Source organism: Bombus impatiens, unplaced genomic scaffold, assembly GCF_000188095.3.
Source record: "Bombus impatiens unplaced genomic scaffold, BIMP_2.2 scf_0460, whole genome shotgun sequence".
In the NCBI taxonomy this organism is placed as follows: Eukaryota; Metazoa; Arthropoda; class Insecta; order Hymenoptera; family Apidae; genus Bombus; species Bombus impatiens.
The window spans coordinates 16,025-37,934 of NT_176879.1; the positions used below are offsets into that span (position 1 = coordinate 16,025).

The window sequence follows — 21,910 nt, forward strand, 5'->3', positions numbered from 1 at the left end:
TCGTTATCGAGTCTTAGACCGGCGTCACAAGTGCCTAACCATCGTGATTCTTCGCTATCTTTGTAATATCTTTATTTGTGTCAATAAACGTCACTTCAACTGTGTAAGAAGATGGATAGTTCCAGTGAAGGTTCATTACATACCTCAAACTCTTACTATGATAGCGACCCGGACCCGTATTACGGCCACGATACGACATATATATAAAAAGGGAAAATTAGTAAAAAACTTAAGATTTGTTCACTGAGTAAATTTAGTTTTAGAGTAAATTTTGTAGTTGTGACATAGTAAGGAACTGAGAATTTTACGTATAAAAAGTAATTTTTGAATATCAATAAATTAAATTCTTAGTTCTTTATAATTTGCTTATGAAGTTACAGCTCTTATCTTCCTCTGCCATGCAAATATAATACAGTCTAACGTTTTTGAAAGTGTTAAAAAGTCGGAGCCGCAAAAAACTCCCACTTCTGTAGAATCACTAGTAAACCACAGGCATTGTAGGAATAAATTTTAATTACATCTTTCTAGCAGCGAGAGCTACTCTCCGAAAACAATATCGAACACCATTACGACATCCCTCAAGCACATTCGGTAACCCCTTTTCTGTTAATACAAGCGTTTCTCGAGATCCCCCATAGCATGCCTCTGCGACTTACCGAGATTTGGAATATTCTAAGGAAAATGCAAATATCGCTCCGAAGTTTGGCCAAGGAGATAGAAGACGCGTACGCGCCGCCTATACGTGTCTCTCCGGTCGTGGCGTAGGTATCTGGCTTGTTTGTATTCCGTATTCGACCTATCTATAGGGAAATTGCGGTGTTCTCGACCGTCGAAATCCATGAACACGTCTGTGCCCTCTGATCGTCCTCGTTTGCTCGGTGTGCCACCGTCTCATTAACCCTTTCGATCTGACCGGAGGGAGGACTTACACTTGACTAATAGGTTCAACCTGCGTGGTTCTAGTAAATTTCTCGCCAAACTGAATTGAAGCCAACTTCAAAAAGCCGTCGTTTCATTGCGTCTGAAACGTCGCTTTACGAATATTTTTTCCAATTAGAAGCTATATAACGATATAATAAATTGATTTTGTATGACGCAGCTTTTTCTTTAAGCTGTACGTTTGTTTGTGAACAAAGTTATGGTTAAAGAATAGGACAGTAAATCGAATTTAGAAGAATAATTGATTTTCTTCGTGATTTATACGAAGAATAACGCGAAACGATTTTTCCTAATTTTCATTGAATCCATATTATCGAAAGTTTAAAATACTGCAATACCGCATATTGAGGCTTTCAAATTAATTGGTTGCGCTGAATTTCTCGTAATAAATAAATATTTCCGCAGGTTGGGTGGCTGAAAGTGGATACTAAGGCGATCCAGGCGATCCACGATCACGTAATAACTCATAATAACAGGGTCTCGGTATCTCATAGCGATCATACCACATGGAATCTCCACATAAAGAACGTGCAAAAGGAAGACGAGGGGCTCTACATGTGTCAGATTAACACAGATCCGATGAAAAGTCAGGTAATTTCTTCGAAATTATTCTAATAGTGAAACTGTATAATAGAAATAGAAAACTAATTATACTCATTATACTAATTATACTCGAGTATAAAGTACTCGATTAGAGGATGAACTAAAAACAGATAAAAATGTAAGATTATAAAAATAGTTAATTAAGAACCTCGAATTTCAAAGATTTTCTTTAATATTTAATCTTTCCTCAAGACTGAAAACCGATGCAAGAAACGGGGTATTTATTTAAATGCAGATGACTGTTAAGCGCGTTTAGTTGGTTGCTATTTTGAGCGTTTCTAGTGATCAAACGGTCAGCGTCAGAGCTTTTTGCGCACAGTTTAACCGGTAGGACGTATCGTGGCAGAACGAGAAACTTGGTAAAATAACTAATTGGAAACGGTATCACCTACACTATTTAGATCAGTAAAGATCTAGGATGCACGTCAGTTGTGGGGCACATCAATCCCAATTAGGTGTTCGCCTCTGTACCCTTTCTCGATACGATGTTCTACACAGTTCTTTTCACGTAACTGATGGATTTTGCACATTTTAATTTGTCGATACACGATTCATGTATGAACAAGTTAAATAAATGGTCTTCGCGGAGTGGTTACTCGATCCATTGAACAAAGTAAATTGTTGAAAAAAGCTTATTCATATTTATAAAAATAACAAGGAAAAGACACGGGAAATCTTGTTTTTCGGAGAGAAATCTCTCATTTCCATAAATGTAGTATCGGGAAAAGGGCCTAAGAAACATCGAGTTAACCATGAACAATGTCGCGAGAGCCGAGGCGCCGTCGGGTCCATCAATGTGTCGTCGATCTTTTCAAGTGCATAGTTTTGTAGAAAAGGCCTACGTGACCCTGGCAACGAGCGTCTGCGGAATACGTGTGTGATGGGCCTAGGGAAAGACAAAGGGATGCTAGAACGGCCAGAATGTGAGTTGAGAATGGGCAGTGTGAGTTGAGAAGTCGGGCAATGTGAGTCGAGAAGTCAGAGAGTGTAAGTGGAGGAGCCGGAGAGTATGATAATAAGACGTACGACGATATTGTAATCGGTCCTTTGTATTGAGTATCGCTTATTGAACTAAACTAAACTCTAAATAAAACATCATTACTTGTCCTTACTCTAAGATCCACATAAGTTGCCACATAAATGTATAATATATCTGAGGTGTATATGTTGTCCGTGATACTTGTAGCTGCTGGCTATAGACGTCGCTGCTGGGGTACTGCTGTTTTTCTTCCATTTTTGATGCGTAGAAGAAAAATCGGACTCCGGGTCGCGAACGTTCGTAACCTAAGGCGCGAACCATTGCGCTGTCTTCGTCCGACAGAAGTTAGTGTCGAGTGGCGGTATTTGTTGTCGAGTGCCGCCACATATCGTACTGTTATATTATTTATTAATTGTCATTGCTCTTATTACTATTACTTTAGGAAATCTTTAAATGGCAGAAATGGGATATGATCGAATTTCTTTAACGGAATTCGCATCCGTGTAATTCTAATTACCTAGCATTACTGCATGGTAAAGTAATATTAGTTCAATATTTATCTAATCAGTCGTACAATAATACAAACTATCGAATTAAGCGAACAATGTCATATTTATGGCAGGTCCTAATGATTTTTATGATTGGTGTCGTGATAGACACAAATAGCAGTTGCTATACTACATAACTGAAATATGGAAATTTAGTGCGGATAGCGGGGGCGGCTGTATTAGTTACCTACGATGTTACAATCTCTGCAAGTATCGAAGGTATTTCTCTAGAAGCTGCAGGAGCATGGCATACCAGGAAACTTAACAAGCTGTCTCAGCTAGTTCAGGAATGTCAGCTCTCGCTTATGAACACCTTGGAAATAACACTTAGGCTTCGATCATTTTCTTCGTAACGAAGGATAAACTTTATTAGATACTACTTAATGACATGTATTTCTGTTACTATTAATGAAACATTTGCTATAAATCTCTTATCAGTATTTTTTATTTAGAAAGTAAAACATGTCGATTGATTTTTTCTCATACTTGATGTTGATACATTCTTTTTCTAATAATTTGAACAGGGCATGGGCTATTCTACAATTCGGAAAATCGTAAAACTTGTCTCGTAGTTAAACCTTATCGATGATCTGCGACACATAAGCTTGTGATCTAAATGCGCGCGTAAAATTTGTATTTTTATCTATTCCACAAACTTGGTCCCTTTTAGAAGCGTGCAAGACAAATAACCTTGCATAAAATTGACGAGCAGCGGGACGACCCATTTCCTTTCCGCGCAAAAAATTGCAATACAGCCGCGAACATAGAATTCACGGTGGAATAAAATTTGACTTCTAAAAAAAAGGGGTACAATGCATTCGTGATTCCAAAAAAGCTGTCAAAATAATGCTTTCCATGTAATTGGCAAATGACAGTCGTATTCTATTCAAGCAGTAATGATGTTTTTCGAAAGTATAATTAAAAAAAAATTTCTTCATAACTTTTAACGATCTTTCTTATATTTTCCAAATTCTATCATGCCCTAGATTAAACATTCTAGGAAGTTGACCAAGATTATTATTTATGATTATAATGCCAATGTACTTTGCAATTAACACTTTAAATATAGTATATCGATATTTTATAATGATGAAATTTCTATAAATATTAAGTCAAGTTTACTGTAAAATTAGATGTAACTTCCAATAGAATTGCTTCACTTTTAAATACGGTTGAGAAATATTTATTTCAAGGAACCCACCCTGTGTTTGTAAAGATTATAACGTATTTTTTTAACCAGCACTAGTTTCATGAATACAGATGTTTCCGTGATAAAATTTTCCAGTTTGTTTATAAATACATACTCCAAGTTCTCCAATTCCCCCTTAACCTCTTATCGTTACTACGAAACTTTCTTTTATAAGCTATTTTTCCTGTTGAAGGAGCTTGTAAAAATAAAATCTGCTGGATTATCCTTCTTCGATAGCGATGACCACTTCCGTGTTTACTAGACGTGATAAAACTAACTTTGCCATGAATATAATTAAACCATATATTAATCATGACTACGCATATCATTATTTATTGTTTTATTTCATAAACGTGTATTCATTTATTACGTCACTTTTTTTATATTTTAGTTATATTAGATTCAAGAAAAATGCAGTGCTTTCCAAACCGCAGGCACGAGAAAAGTAGAGTGTTTAAAGAACAAATTTTTCTCCAACGGACAAACGTCACTTTTCGTTCCATCGACTTCTCACTAGACAGCTATACCTTCTAGTATTAAAGCATGGCTGTACTAACATACACACTACTGTGCAAAGTACGACTTTTTTCTATTCCCTACCCTTTCAACCATCTGGCCTGGGCACAGTGTGATATTTCGCGAGATAGGGTCGAGTTTCTCTTTTGAGATCTAATTTTCCGACATTTCAGATTGAATCCAGGCTTCCATGCCTGTCCTTCCTTCCTTCCTTCCTTCCTTCCTTCCTTCCTTCCTTGAGAGAGAGAGAGAGAGAGAGAGAGAGAGAGAGAGAGAGAGAGAGAGAGAGAGAGAGAGAGAGAGAGAGAGAGAGAGAGAGAGAGAGAGAGAGAGAGAGAGAGAGAGAGAGAGAGAGAGAGAGAGAGAGAGAGAGAGAGAGAGAGAGAGAGAGAGAGAGAGAGAGAGAGAGAGAGAGAGAGAGAGAGAGAGAGAGAGAGAGAGAGAGAGAGAGAGAGAGAGAGAGAGAGAGAGAGAGAGAGAGAGAGAGAGAGAGAGAGAGAGAGAGAGAGAGAGAGAGAGAGAGAGAGAGAGAGAGAGAGAGAGAGAGAGAGAGAGAGAGAGAGAGAGAGAGAGAGAGAGAGAGAGAGAGAGAGAGAGAGAGAGAGAGAGAGAGAGAGAGAGAGAGAGAGAGAGAGAGAGAGAGAGAGAGAGAGAGAGAGAGAGAGAGAGAGAGAGAGAGAGAGAGAGAGAGAGAGAGAGAGAGAGAGAGAGAGAGAGAGAGAGAGAGAGAGAGAGAGAGAGAGAGAGAGAGAGAGAGAGAGTTTGAGTGTTACAAGATCTCTAAGTACTAAACGCAAGGAATACTGTCGAAAATGTCCGTTGGTGGGAAACAGCTTGAATACAAATTTCATCCATCCCTTTGGTTGCAATGATTTTAGACCAGTTTCAAATTCCTCTTTCTCTCTCTGTTTCTATTTCTATCTCTATCTTTTCCTCCATCCTTTCCTCCCATTCTATACACTTTGGTCGAGTGGGAAAATTCGATGTCACCTTTCCGTAGGAAATGGGCGAATTTCTATAAGCAGTTTAGTTTCGGCTAACCATATTTTCCTGCTTGTTTTCGTGCGATTTGAACAGTGGTTCCTTTCGGATATGCTTGTCGTGCCGATTGTGCGGCAAACACAATGCACCTCGGAATGAAATATGTTTATGGGAGAGGCGGTGAAAGGGAATTTCATCTGGTTGCTTTGCGTAGTACATTTAATGGAGGACAGTCTCTTTAATTATTAATATTCACGGAGTTGGCTCAAAATGAATGGTTTCAAGCAATTAACTGGCCTTTAACTATAGTACCATTTTACAATAACTGTCCCTAGGTAACAAAAAAAATTGGGGATGGGACCTCCCATCTTTCCCAGGCTTGTCAACACTTTTACTGTTTTTTACCTGTAGTACATCGAGATTTTCTCCAGGGTTTTTACCCGATACTACAATAATGTTAATTCCATCGTGTGTAAAAAATAATTTTTTATATGTTATCAGACCACACATGTGCGACTTTTTTATGATGTTTTTTGAAATAATATTCATTACTTTTTCCCCCGTTTCTTTCCTTTCTTCTTTGTACTACTATCGTCAAGACGAGCTCAACAAACTGAGCAATTTTATTGTTTCTGTGATCGACAAATAGTCGACTACGGAAGTTAGCTGTAGGTATTAGCCACATGTTCTAAAAGAAATTGTCATATTGAAACTTGGGCAATTGCGTTACTACTACTATAATTAGAGTAAAGTTACTACGCAATATTGTTCAAGTGTGCGCTTTATGCTTGCAACAGAATAAAAGGATAATTAAAACTTAAGAATGCGTGGTTATGCGAAGAGATATTTTTATTTTATAATATAACATAATGTTACGACCGTTTCCGGAGAGACGCGGTCGCTAGGAAAACGCGTCAGCGAGAGGCGTAAATTCTCGCTACGATTCTGTTAATCGACGCCGCGAAATAGTCGTTCCCCTGTTTCGGTTAAGATAACAGAGGTGGTTCAATGACTTTAACACTGTATTAACAGGTTAACATATAATAATATATTTGACAATAATATGATGAACACGCCACAAATTGTTTAACAATGAATAAAGTAATATGCTACAGAAAGTTGACTCGACTTTGCAATATCTCTCAATGAATTCGTTAGACCATGCGTCTTTAATTTTGCTCGTCAGCCCTCTCGATGTGTAACGTTTGGCTCGTCAGAAGGGACTGACTGCCCTGCGATCATTTCTTTGTCTTGTTTGGATGACGACCCCCACTATGCTCGGGTTACGTCACCGTTCGCGCCTATGATCACGTATGCCGCCTTCTTGTGTGGAAAACGTAACGGACAAAAATCGACGTTTCTAGAACTCGCTGCTTGGCGACAACTATGCGCTCGTCTATAAATTGTATATGATCCGTCGGGCAGACAAGACGATCTGCCTGCGACACTGTAGGACCGCGAGTGACGGTTAGAAAATACAGCCTGTGGTAAGCCTCGTGGCGTAACACATAATATTATATTATAAGAAAACGTGAATCTTTTCACAGTCGGAGCGGACGCCTGGATTTCATTACCCTCGATTCTAGGAAGAGATAGCGAAGACTTGAGGGTGCTGTAAATTACGTCCTTTGGCTTACTGCGTCATGGACTAGCGGGTCCCAATGGTTTTGCAATTATGGTGCCTATAGTCCGCCTAAGGAGACGAAAGAATAGAGAAAAACTAAATGCGATTGCTGCCGCTATCAGTAGTTAACATCGCTATCGATGACTGCAACTATTGACTGTCGACTAGTGGCATTCAATTGACAAAACTAGAAGAATATTTAAATGAATGGGAAGGGGTAATACAGAATATATCTCAGGGTATACAGTCAAGTTTCATGAAAAAACTAGTTAAATAGAACATCCACTCGTTAGGTTCAGCTAAACAAAACAAAAAGGAAAAAGTCTACTTATTCACATCATATATACATTCATAGAAATGAGGAATTATGCGATTTAGAATTCAATAAGATTGTACAAATGTTCGATAGACTGGAGTATGACCTATTTGCGACAATCATAAACGCAAAATGCAAGAAAATTTTATCTTTGTTACTAGAACCAGGCGCTAGTGCAGTTGACGTTTTCATAATAAAATGGACTGAGTTAAACTTCTGTGCATTTCCGTTATTCGCATTGATTCTGGAGATTCTAATAAAAATTAAGAACAACAAGGCTGAGGCTATCTTAGTTGTACTGGATTAGACTGGTTAACTATGATATCCCGTATTCAAACGACTACATGCGAGCGAACGTTGGATCCGAGCCCGAACCTTCTGTTGTCTCCACGTAGAGGACAAAGCAGCACCCGAGAAGGGATCACCTGCAGGTGATTGTAGGAAGAGTATCAGGAAGGCATTCCTACTGAAAGGGCTACCGCAGAAAACGCTAGCTATCTTATTAGAATCCCTGGCATCATCGACGATGAGAGAATATCATAAATAACTATAAGTCAATATAATATGGCGGACTTCTGCGAAAAGAATAACGTAAACACCATAAGCTCGATTCGAGAAACTGCTCAAATTTCTGATGGTACTCTTCGAAATTGACGTATCCTACGGAACCTTAAACGTATACAGATCGATGGTACCACTCACTCCTAGCGGCAAAGTAGAAGAAAATCGCATGGTGCTGATTCTTAAGAAGCGCCTACAGTCCATCAATTCTGAATATGCCCTGACATGGGGCGCAGCTCAGATATTAGAATATTTAAAGACGTTATATCCATTTGAAAAATCAATCAATAAAGGACTTCATGGGGAAATATGCTGCGATGCTGTTAACGCTGGCTACGGCATATATAGCGCATATACATTAATTAATATAAAAATCGAGAATATAAAGAAAACAGCGAAAAAAGTGTAAAAAGAGGTCCCTGATATAATAAACTCCTCGGATCCAAATCGGTATCAATCCTTATTGATACTCTCGAGGTTCGTACAGTCTATAGAATTATGCGTGTAACATCGGCAATCCTTGAATATCTAGAGAGAACAAGAAAAGTTAGAGGCGAGATCATAAATCTGTTTATTTCGATAAAAGAGATCTATTAAAAAAATAACAACCTTCAGTCGTAGACCAAAGAAACACTATACAGAAGCGGGATAAAAATATCAATATTTTCGAACAATTCCACAAGACACATGGTAACTTCAAAAGCGTTTGCCGAAGCTGCATGTGTTACAGGAATAAAAAAGTATATAATTTCTGTTCGAGATGTAAGTTCATTGTTAAATCTTCTTTTATTTTTGTCGTTTGTGGAGAATGAGCCAAACTGAACGATATATCAAATATTTTTGACAATAACATTTAAAATATAAAATCCAGATACTATGAAGTAAAAAACTGCCGTTTCTGAACAACTAAATGTGTAATTTCAAGAACGATGCGCGATACATAACTAAACGATCAAACGGACTTATCCGAAGTGAAGTTCGATTGTAATTATATAAAGAGCCTTGTTCGAAGAGATTAAATCCTATCCTAAAAAATTCTTTACTAAGAATTTTCTCTCTTCCTTTCAACCCCAAAAATAGCAATTTTAGGCTTATTCTGAAAGAATGACGAATGTGAGTGGGAGACGCGTGTAGGATAGCGATTTTTTCACTCTAAACGTTGCGATACGTTTATTATAATCGACAAGAAGATTACATATGTAATCTCTTCAAACGAAACTTCGACCGAACTTTACTTCAGATAAGTTCGTTTGATCGTTTAATTACAGTATCTCCCAGTTCGTTTATAATATTTAAGATGAATCCATAACGCGAATTACCTAGTACCTACTTTTCGATAGTATTCGAGAATAATGATTTATCAACGAATTAGCTTATGTAACTTTGTATCATAAATATCAACTGCTATCTATAGGCTATATCGTATTATGCGAAAGGGAGATTGATAATTAGAACCTGAAAGAAAAACAAGGCGAGTCGAATTGAATGAATAGCTGAAACAGAGTCCGAATTGAGATAAAATTATAACATCGAAAATAATTTTAATAGAACGGATGAGTTGCTCGAATGTATTCGAATAATTGAAATACAAATTGAACTTTGAATTCTCCAAATAGCTCAATTCTAAATTATACTTGTCAAATTTAATTGCTCTGATTAAATTTGCATATACTTGATGGGATCGAATTCTTAATTAATTGAATTCTTTAATGCGCACTTGGTAAAACCAATCTTATTGTTGAGATATAATCTCTGACGTATTTGATCGATATTCACAAGAGAAAGACACAAAATAACAACAACGAAGCATTTTCCAAGGGAATCGGTAATTCCTGATAGGAATTAATAGCCTCGTTGAACTGCAGATTATCATAAAGATGAACGGTCCTTTAAAGCCGATTATAAGGCTCGCTCGAATTTGAAGCCGCTAAACGAATTGATCGATTAGGCGTTATTTCGATTAACACGTATATCTATCAACATCCTTGATAGAGTCCTATCCGACTAGACGATAATTAATTCGTGGAATGAAGCCAAGTTTCATAATTCACTCGTGACACCGGCAAGTTTACGCGCTTGGGCACGCGTGTCTGCCTGTCACTGAACTGTCACGTGGCAGGGATAAAGGATAAGGGTACCACGGAGAAACAGAGAGGACGAGAAGGGCACACACCTCTGCCCGCCAGTCTCGCCTTAATGACGTATTCGTTGAGACTGTTTTAAGCAGTTCAGTGACTTGCGAGACAACTCGGTTATAACGATTGAAGTTTCATCGTAGCGTAGATTACATCCTCGTAATTCCGCACACACCTCGCGGTAGGACGTAAGAGCAGGTGCCTCCATCTTCTGTCGACTGTTGGATAGCTTCCTTAAATCGTGAGTGGAGTGGAAAGATATTAGAGTGAAACCAAGTCCTTCGACTATACCGACGGCGGGACGCGACACGACGCGACGCGACGACCTGTCGTTTGATGCACCATCATTTCGTAAAATCCAGACGCAGATTGAACTTGCACGTTCTATATCCCTTTCTCTACGAATCCCTGAAAGGAATTATAACAGTACGATAAATAATGTAGTAGCTTGCTCGTTGATAGATACTCGGCTAGTACGACTTCGCGCTTACCGCGATTTTCCGTGTATGGTGCTACTTCAATAATGTCGATTATTTGAAACGATGACTTGCGTCAATAACTAGCATCGTTCCGGACTAGAACCTGCACTGCTTGTAAAGGTACTTATATAGGTACTTATATAGGTACATATATAGGACGGTGTCCTACTTACCGAATGTTGTCAGTTTTTATATAGGATCGAAGAGAGTTTACCTTCAATTAAATAGCGTTGAAGGTTTTTAAATACTGAAGATTTCAAGAAAATGAGCATTCCAAAATCTATTTCAATAATCGGCATTTATCGTGAAGAAGTCCAGAGCCTACCTTCTTCCCACAGACCAGCTTAGGAATCATTCGCAAAAATTTTAGTAAAACATTCTCGAACGAATCTTTCCGCAATCAATCAGCGAGCGTCAGGTGTAATAAATCTTCTAATGCAAGAAAGTGACGAATACATAGTTGGAAGAAACCAGTAAAAGACGCTCGCCCCACGTAAAACACCTGCAAGAGAGAGCGGACAAATAAAAGTTGCTGAGTTTTCGAACCTGGCGTAGTCAGAAGCGAAATCATGCGGAAAATGAGTAACGAACGAGCAGTAGTTTCGCTGTGCAAATAGAAAAACTAGGTGAATCTATCCGGAACTTTGTATTCTCTTTTCGTCGCCGTCTCTTTGTCGCACCCATTTGCGTACGTACAGTTCACGTTTAACCAGCACGCGATCGGTGCGAGATATGTGAAAATTCAAGCGAGGATTGTTAACCAGCGCAACAATGTTGGGTAGCATCCGCGTCGACTTACGTATTATATCGGCCGGTGGTGTATCGTTAATTAACGAAAAATCATGACACTCATTGACAACATTGTCGTCGGCACTGGTGGGGTTCGTACGCCCCTTCTAGCTCCGCTTTACAACTCCATGATATGTTGCTCAAGCTTCTACTACAGCAGAGGTTAAGGGAAGCGAAATACAGCCAGGATTTAGGAGCTACGTTATTCAGTTCCGCTCGCGAATACAGTAATGCCCATAGATATAATTTAGAGATTCAGTAAGAAAGGACTTGATGCATCGTGCAACCGTTAAGCGTATCATTAACACTAAATTTCGGCTGGTTCCGGTGCGTGTCGGAAAATATATGTAGCGCGGAGCAAGTTTTGGCATGCTCGTTGAAATACCGTTACTCGGAGGAGTCAGAGGTAAGGCGCAGCAGCCCCCCGACAAAATTGTACGCTCGGTTTCCACCCTAATTCTATGTACTCACATCAGGAAATTTATCTGAGTGCGTTCAAATTCTTTTCTTCTAGAAGTTTACTATCTTGGGAGCTTGATCGGGATAACAGAGAAATTGCCAAATTCCTATAATTCCAACGAAAATTCTGTTCTAAATAAAGAATGTTTCGTTAGGAAGAAATTTTCGTTTGCGATTTTCCATTTTTTTTCAACGCGCATAAAATTTTTCTCCATCCACTCGTGGATTAATTAATCGACATATAAAATATGCGGCAATTATATTGACTAGACATGGTATTTATAACGAAAATTCATCGTTATATTTTCAGCTTTAGCGCTTTTACTCCGAGTAGCGTATTATTATCAATGAAACGTGTTTTCATTAGTTATAGCACGATGCTTGTTTATGGATTACTAACACGGCCGATATTGAATGAAATGAAATATTTCGAATGAAATTTTCACAATAAGTCAAAATTAATAATCGTTGTCTTTTTTAGAGAGAACGTTTCTTCGGGCTATTAATCCCCCTATTAGTAATATAAATAAACGAATGAAGTTAATTGATAAAAGATAATGTTATATTTTTTCAGACAGGCATGTTGTCGGTCGTCGTGCCACCGGACTTTATTCCGGAAGAGACATCGAGCGATGTCATGATACGCGAAGGAGGACAGGTAAATTGACACTTAATCAATCCTCTCATCATACTATTTATTGTTAGTCAAGAAATACGATGTGCCTACGTTTAACTCGCACTTTATCGTAACAGTTCGTAAAGATACCAATCTATTACAATTGAAGGGTATATGTATTCGGTTTAAAATTCGGTTAGGGTTAAGTTTCATCGACTTTTCATCATGGAAGTTACTTCTCGGTTACACCGTAGTATACTTGGATATTATCGTTTCTATAGATTAAGAAAGATTCACAATGATTTATCGCATTATGAAAGAAGGAAAGAGAAATCCTATTACTAGGAGATCTTATACTAACCTGTTGCGTGTTTACGTATCATAGGAGTGCGTAGTTTCGAAACATACATTTAGTAAACATAACGTGTACGGGTTTCTCTTTTTCCAGTTTTCTTATCAAAACTGATACTGTGATGCAGGAAATATGTATTACTTCTCTCTGAATATCATTGATAAAATGCTTTCCACAAGTTCCGTTCATTGTATTTCTTATATCGGTACATACATAGTGTTTCAACGTATACGTAAATTACAAAATTAAAATTCTGTACGCATAGTCCTAACGTATCATGTATATATCGCGTTAGTATCTAATTTCTGTGAAATTCGGCACTTAAAGTTCGCCTACTACATTTCACGAGAGCACAATTAAAAAATCACGATGAAATGACGTAATATATATCCTCTTTTACGAGAATTCATGTAACGAGAGCAAAGGAGAATTTGTATTTAGCTCTTACCTGTTTTGCGATAAAATCACTCGCCTAATTAGCGCAGAACGGATCGCTAAGATTTATCAAACTTTCCATATATTGTAACTTGTAACTTTGATAACCATCGTATACGCTAATGCATAGTGCATGAAATAGTTGAATTGAGATAACTGCTTTTTCCTTGTGGAAACGATGATTATTATTAGCGGATGTTCATGCAAACTTGTGTTTTTATAAATATGCCTAATCAAAGAAATGAAATCTGCATGAATTTTTGAATAATCATTGTTTAATATGTTACGAATAAGTTTCAGTGTTCGTTTAAAAAATAAATTAAAATTTACAAACCAAAGTCCATAAAAAAAATCACAAGTTGGGAAAATAACTTTGAATCTCGGGATAGAGATCGTGGTAAGAAAAAACGATAAGTGCATGAAAATAGACATCGACCTTGTATTTTGCTGTCGTAGGAAATATGTACATAGTTTCACGGCGAATTTAGGGTCAAGCTTATACAAAATGAAAACTTCAATTGGAATCCGTGGCAATATTTGTCGTTGAGAGTATGGGATCGAACATTGAACCGAATAGAAGATACTTTTTCATCCAAATGATAAGTATTGTTATTAATGGCACGTACCTAGCGCGGTTTCCACGGTTGTGATGGTCCTCGTGTTTATGAAATTCTCGTTGCGTGTCGAGATTCTCTGTTCCGCGACACGATACGTTTCCTACTTTATCTGAATTTCAATGCGACCTGGGGCTAAAACTTTGAAACTGGCTTCCTGTATCATCCCACATTTAGCATATCACAACGTACCTGTGTCCTTAATTTAAAACTGATAAAGACATTTGCGAAGACGATCCTACAAACACGATATCGAGGAAACGATCCGAGTCTGTTCGCAATACTTTCTCTACTGAAAAGGAAAAATTCCTCCCTAGCCTCGAACAACTCCAAATAACTACCGAAACGAGTTGTTGAACGAATGTATTTTAACGTTAACAGGGCAAGCTCATCCTGGAAATGAACAAAATACTAAGCTGATTCCATTTTCAGATACGCAACGTTCTTGAGATCAATTGAATTTCATTGATTTTCTAGCCGTGCACATGTTACATGATTTCGGTTTTGTTTTTCACTTTGAAACCTTGACTAAATCGAACGTTTGCTATTATTTAATGCTAAATTGATTACAATTTGATCAGCGGGACTCGATATTCTTTAAACCAATAGAGGAAACTTTACCTCGTTTCATTCGACGACAAAATTCTATTCGAAGAGAATCTCGATTATTCCAACTGTACCTCGTTTATTCGTTCACCGTAAAATCTCTTTCATCCTTGTTATTCCTCTATTTCTCCATTTAGTAATAAAAATAAATTAACGCTATTACATAATAACGATCTTATCTAATTAATTCAAATTCTCATCAAATTAATTCCTAAATATTTATGCGTGTCGCACGTTGAAATAACATGAAATGTCATTTTTCACAATGCGCAATCACTTACCGTAATGAGAAATGTTAATGAAAGATTGAAAAGAGACAATTTTCAACATCGAATTAAGCATCTGTTAAATTCTAATACTAAAGAAGAAATCTGATAAATTAAATCACCCAATCATATAAATATTTCTATATTAACAACTTGATTTATTCATGTTCTTCAACAATTGGCGTCCTGCTGTATTTTCAAGCGTCTTCCATCGCCTTACACGATTTGAAAACACGTGCAGGACGAATATATTCATACATAGAGCGTAAAATAGTACATTTGTTACTCTTCATACACTACGGCGGACAGTCCGAGTGCTCAGGTGGCATGTTCGCGCGTCTCTCGAGTCCTTTCTTCAACTGTGTTTTCTCACTGCATAACACGCACACAAATACACACACACGCACATACGCGCACGGTTCAATGCTACGAATTTGCTTCATCCAAGCACCTAGCGCTACCAATTGTCTTCGACTCCATACGTTCTTTAGCATAGATTTTTGCTGTGGGCCTTAAACATATAATAATATAAACTAACTCTTTGAATTCGAAAGTGATATTCGCAAATATGAAACAGCGGTTGTGAAATTGGTGCAAAAAGTTGAAAGTAGCGCGTGGATATCGATCAACTTTCATCGAATAAATGTTCATCGAGTACATGTATACCAAATTAAATTCCGATACTTATGTTACGAATGTAATATTTCAATTTAATATATCGAAGCTCAAAACATTGCCGACATTTCATTGGTAATTATTGGTAACAACACATAATATAATTTATGTTACGTGATTTAATTATCAGACAATTGTAAGATTGAGAAAATCACACAATTTTAAAAATTGGAGCACTTTTTTATGTTTAACAATTTTTAATTTATGTATAATGTCATAAAGAGATTTCTGTAACGATCGTACGTAATGGTTTTATATTTATTTTCAGCCATATAGATAATATATATGTATTTCCTCATTTGTGTTATATGTTTCACCATTGAAATATTTATTGACTTAGTGATTATTGAAAATGATAGATTGCGAGAAGTGGTATGTATATTCTTGTTAGTATTGTTCGCTACGTACAATAGGAAATATTGGTTCATAAGATGGTTGGACAATTTAATTTGCCCGCATGACATATTTTCACTACAAAATCTCATGACAGCGAACTGGCGAAACAATGTACATTATTAATTCAAGCCACTTATGGTTTTCTTTGACACTGCTTATCTCAAACAATTTAAAAATCTTTACGTCGATCCAATCGAATAAACAATCATTAAATTGTGAAATGTAACGATAAAATTTATCATTCGATAATGAACAATATTCGAGAATAAAGTATGAATTTCTATTAACTGTTGTCTCGAACTTAGAATGAATTTGTAAAAAAGCGAGAAGAAATCTCAACGGTCATTAACATTTATGCCATACAGTTTTACATAATATCGGATCATGAAAATTTCGAAGTCAACGGCCTCCGTTGTCACTGAAAATTTATTTTTTACAACTAGATTACCACCTCCTTTTTATTATAAATTTTACAATTTTCACTTTACAAATTACAAGATACGCTATGTATTTATCTATGTGAATTTTTGTACAGTAAAATTTTGAATGAAAATGAGAATCGAAGGAATCCGTGTAGGAAAAAAACTAATCTTCCGCGAATTTTATGAGAATAGTGATTGTAAAGCATATCGCAATTTTAACCATTTCTGATTATTGGATTCTTAGCTAATTTATCGAATGATTGATTTACTTTGCGCGAGCAATTTTTCGACAAGTGGTATAATTTTAAGCAAATAAAATGGTTCTTGCTCAGATAGCTAATTTTTCCAAACATATTTATACGTGACTCCGCAGCTGGCAATAACGAACTCGATTCTCTTTATAATTTTGGTTTCATAACACGTACAGGTGAAGTTAACGTGCCGTGCAAGAGGCGTGCCTACACCCAGCATATCGTGGCGTAGAGAAGACGGGAAGAACATTATAATTCGGAAGCCATTTGCAGGAAGCGCCTTGAACCAAAAGTCTCATGGTAAGATTTAATATAGATGACGCTCCAACCATTTTGCCGATATAACGCGGAATATACAATTATGTTTTCCTCGAACCCAGTCACTGGATTCACTTGGTATTTTAATTTCCTTATTTCACCGCGAACCGTTACGCCACGACGGATTCGCCCCAAACTGTCTGCAGGAGACGTAACTTTCTAGAAATTGTTAAGTAACAGTTTGTGCAACACCCTAAGGAATCAATAGAAGACTTGGTTTTAATGGGTCACGTTAACGGTTCACCTGCGGAATTGATTTATCTTGAAACATAAACACGTTCGCGAATAATTTTGAGATATGCGTATCGTCAATTTACTACAAGCGTGATACTGATAGAATAAGTTAATTTTTTAGGAAATCATAACACTCTCATGATAGTGTCACTGTATAGATTGAAACACATTAATTAACAACTAAATATCTATTTTTCTGAAATGTTCTTGACTTTGCTTCTTTTTTTCTACTTTATATTCCTATGTATAATCCATGACGCATTCAACTGCCGTAGTTACTAATTGTAAGGGCAATCAGGGTCATGACTACATTAATATTCGGATACCAGGGTATTTCGGATATCATTGTTGTGTATGTAACTATGAAATATCTGCGTCAAAACTAAATATCAAACGAGGAAGAAAGAAAAATGATTTCTTTCTAATACTTAGTTCGTTTTTTAACAATATCATCGGCTATTCGTACAACTGTATAATGCTCTTGAAATATTGCGTAATGATACGATTGGATCGTCGTGGCGATCGATAAAATGGAACCGTTGGACACCCCGTGGCGTTACTTCACGTCGCGTCACGTCGACGAAAAGGATCGGCCGATAACGTTCATAAAATCGCAGGATACTTGATGGTGTATAGAGATGTCGCATCGCATCGCATCGCATCGCATCGCATCGGTCGGAGTTACTCCTCCTTATCTCTCTACGCTCTGCGTTGATGCTTCGACCTAAACGACGTATTTAGTATTCACTTCAGCATGGTGTTACTAATAGCAGGCGAATTACAGCGCCCTGTCGAGGATGCCATGGCAATGTATGCGAATGAAACCCTTGCGACGCGACATGTGCTAAGTGCAGTAGCCCTAGCTGCGCGCAAACGGGAAAGCTTATTGTTGGCCTACAATGCCGATAATTATTGGATATCGTGGGGGAAACGTTGTCAATCTAACTACGAGGTCTGTAACTTCATCCATTGTAAGACGTTACTTCGATTTCGTGTATATGTCTATCAATAAACAGTAAAATAACGAGATATGATTCCAAACAAATTGATTACTAAACTGTGGATGTTAATACATTTATAGGAAATTTAAACGTCCAAAAGTCAACGGTTTGCATATAATATGAAAACATTTCGTTTCTTGATTTTAATTTGAATATGGAATTTCATTTTATCGTGACTGTGGGATATGCACTTTTGTGTAAAGATGTGTAAAGATGAACTTTAACATTTTAGCAATCTTTCGCGATCTATAACACATTTTATAACCTTCGCCATATTGTAGGTACAATTCTGTACTAGAAGTTGGCAGCTGTTGACGAGAAATATACAACGATTCTGAGAAACGTAAAATCTCGGTTATTTGAACATTGAAATGTGATATATGCTATGAAATCTGAATTATAAAACATCGTGCAACATTTATGCATAAAATAAGATTTATCAAAATATCTAATACTGTCGTCCTTAAAGTTGCAGTAATAGCAATATCTTTCAGTGTATCTTAGCTTTACCTTTTTACCTTATTATCTAAGAGAATTAATTATTTGTTATGACGATCCTCCTTGCATTTCTGATTTTTGGGTTATAATATACATTAAAGGTTATCTATATTTTCTATGACAGTAATTATTATTAAAAACTCCAAGTTTCTTAAGTTGTCTACCTTGTATTTCCATCTTTAACTAATCATTCAATTTTAGTTTTTAATTTGATCAACAAACGGTGTTTTCCTGATAAATCGCGGATCTTATATTTTTGTAATTACTGATGTTATACCACGTAACATAACCTCGCTGGGAGTTTAAGCGAAACTCGATGATTTATGATTTACTAACTCATTAATTAGCAATTTCCGTTGGGACGGCTAGCAAGCAGTTCGACGGTTTTACGGAAGATACCCTTTCAGTTACAGTTTTCTCTGTGAGAATTATATGTAACTTATTTAGCGAGTTGCTTATCCACATCTTTGTTAAAGAAGATAAAAAGATAGTATTTGGTTTGGATGTAAATTTGTATGTGAAATACGTATGTATTAATCATCTTAATGTGCCATAGAATTATAATTATGTGATGTTATTTAGGACTTGTAGAGAAATTTCCTATTTGTTACAAGTTATAAAAGAACATGTAAAATGGTGAATTCGAATTCTCGCTACAAAAAACACTTTTATTGACGCGAAAAAATTTAATTGTCATGGCTAAATAGGGGCACCATCTTAATCGATAAGGTGTAACATAATTTCCTTAATTAATCCTTACGGACAACAACTTGAACAAAGAGCAAAAACGACAGCCTCGAGCACATTCGTAGATTTTAGTAATGAAAATTTCCGTTTAACGACTGTAGATCTTAATAACATTGTTAACAGAGATTTTTATTCATCTCTAGATAGAATCTTATGATCATTAATGAAACTACAGAAACGCACGATGTATGTTTGTTCGTAGCAAACGACTCTATTATTTTCTGCTCCTATACATTATAGTTAAATGAGATGATTTTTGTGAAGTAACACACTCTTACATCTCAAAATTATAAGAAAGTCGATATTTCCACGTGTTTAAGACACGGCAATACATATTAAGAATAGCATATAAGGATAGTGCGTTTCAGGGCAATATTCTCACCGCCACAGAAAAAGAACAGGTGTAACCTTTTTATTACTGCAATACAATGTACAAGTACATGTATATTTAATTGTGTTATTTAATTGTATCGAAAATTTAATTCTAGAAAATTTCGCAATATTGGATTAACAAAATGTTTATCGCTTTTTATTTGGTTTAGTGACTTCAGTAAACGAGTACCACGGCGAAGAGCTAAAACTGACAAAGATCTCGAGAAACGAAATGGGAGTTTATCTTTGTATCGCCATCAACGGTGTGCCACCGGCGGTCAGCAAACGTATTTCTATCAACGTTCATTGTGAGTAATAGTGATTATCCTGGCCGATAATTTACCAATTTCTTTTGAAACGGTCGAAGAGAAATACACTAGCGTTCTACGTCTATAAATCCTATTTGAGATTCTGTTTCACAGTTTCGCCGGTAATTCATGTACCTAATCAACTGGTAGGTGCACCTCTGGGTACGGATGTTGTCCTGGAATGTTTTGTCGAGGCTTCCCCCAAGTCGATTAATTATTGGGTCAAGGATAACGGTAATATTTCTCTGTTGGCTATTTAGCTTTGTAATTTGATGTGACTTTGCAAAAGCCTCGCCACGCAGGATAGTTTCATTTTCCGAGTTGCGTATAGATTTCGTCGTCTTTTTTCTTCGCCTTTTCTATCGCTTTCATCGCTTTTCGAAGGTATCCTTCTCGCTTATGTTCTGCAACAATACTAACGCATACGCTGTTACGGACGAACAATTATAAGCGAAATTCACTGTAGTGGCACCAGTAGTTCTTTGCGAATATTTGGGAAACTAGGGTCCAGCGGCGCAGCGGTGACATGCAAGGTGAAACTTGATTTCTACAATATATCAAAAAATTATCCATATCAGTGCGGTTATGACCTTTGATATAAATAATCACCTACAATAATTTTAAGCAAGGAAATATAACTTGGAACTTTGATTTGTTCCGACTATATTTCATTACATACAAGCTAATGAATCGTCACAAAAAGGGTGTCTCTCATTGGAATATCAATAGAGAAGTATCATATTAGTAATTTTGTGCTTTAAAGGTCACCATTTCGGTGAACTTTTCGAAAAGCTAATTGTTTCGATTGCGATGATTCTAAAGTACGTTGCAAAGTTCAACATTGTGAACAACCTTTTTATGCGGAAAAATATTCCACTGCTTGGCATTAGTTTTCAAGCTGTATTGATTTGGCAATCCGGATGCCGTGCCGTAAGGTGGCTGGCCAGCATTGTTTATATCAATATCAATAAGGAGATTCGCAGAGTCAACCAGTCGCTTCACAGCACGGTCGTCCGGATTAATATTAATATCAATACTAACCCAACCCATTTTGAAAACTAAGGCCGAGCAGCGGGATATTTTTCCGTGTATCTCGGAAACTAAGGCCGATCGCTGGTTTTATGTACAGGGAAATATTGTCCAGAATGTTAAGCTTTACAACTTATTTTAATGTCATCGAAATCAGACTTTTCGATAAGTTCACAAAACTAGAAATTTGTTTAAATTTTCTACGGTCTCTACACAACATCACTACTGTTATTTCTTTAGTAATACTCTAACAAATGAGGATCTTTTAATGAGAGTCCATCACCGTGCATATAATGAAATGTAGTAAATAAAACAATATAGGAATGCGTGACGGCGAGTGATAAAGAGCAGTACTGTGTCGCGGTGCGAGACTTCTTTCTAGTAATGATAATAGGTACATATTCTTTTTCTGTATATTTATTATTTTTAAAATCCAATCGATTTATTCACCTTGTATTTTGGTATTTGCATCAAATTTAATTATAATCATTTAGCATAATACCAAAATATTTTATCGCGCAATGGTAATATCTATGCAATAAATCCTAATATTCTTTATACTTGTTGAATTTTGTAAAATTATCTATCTGCCACCGTAAAGTAATTACTGTGAAACGATGAAACTGTAGAAAAGAAGATATGTTATAGAAAT

At 36.7% G+C, this 21,910-nt stretch overlaps 1 protein-coding gene across 1 annotated transcript in view; it reads left to right on the forward strand.

Annotated features, from left to right (window-relative positions):
- The first annotated feature begins 1,349 nt into the window (after window positions 1-1,349).
- The window catches only part of LOC100746105 (lachesin), a 29,309-nt gene continuing 8,748 nt past the window's right edge, over window positions 1,350-21,910 (forward strand). Inside the window, exons 1-5 of the mRNA XM_024368499.2 lie at window positions 1,350-1,530; window positions 12,693-12,776; window positions 16,928-17,051; window positions 20,092-20,229; window positions 20,344-20,463. Of these exons, the coding sequence (XP_024224267.2) occupies window positions 1,495-1,530; window positions 12,693-12,776; window positions 16,928-17,051; window positions 20,092-20,229; window positions 20,344-20,463 (502 nt within the window). The 5' untranslated portion in view covers window positions 1,350-1,494. The remainder of the gene's footprint in view (window positions 1,531-12,692; window positions 12,777-16,927; window positions 17,052-20,091; window positions 20,230-20,343; window positions 20,464-21,910) is intronic.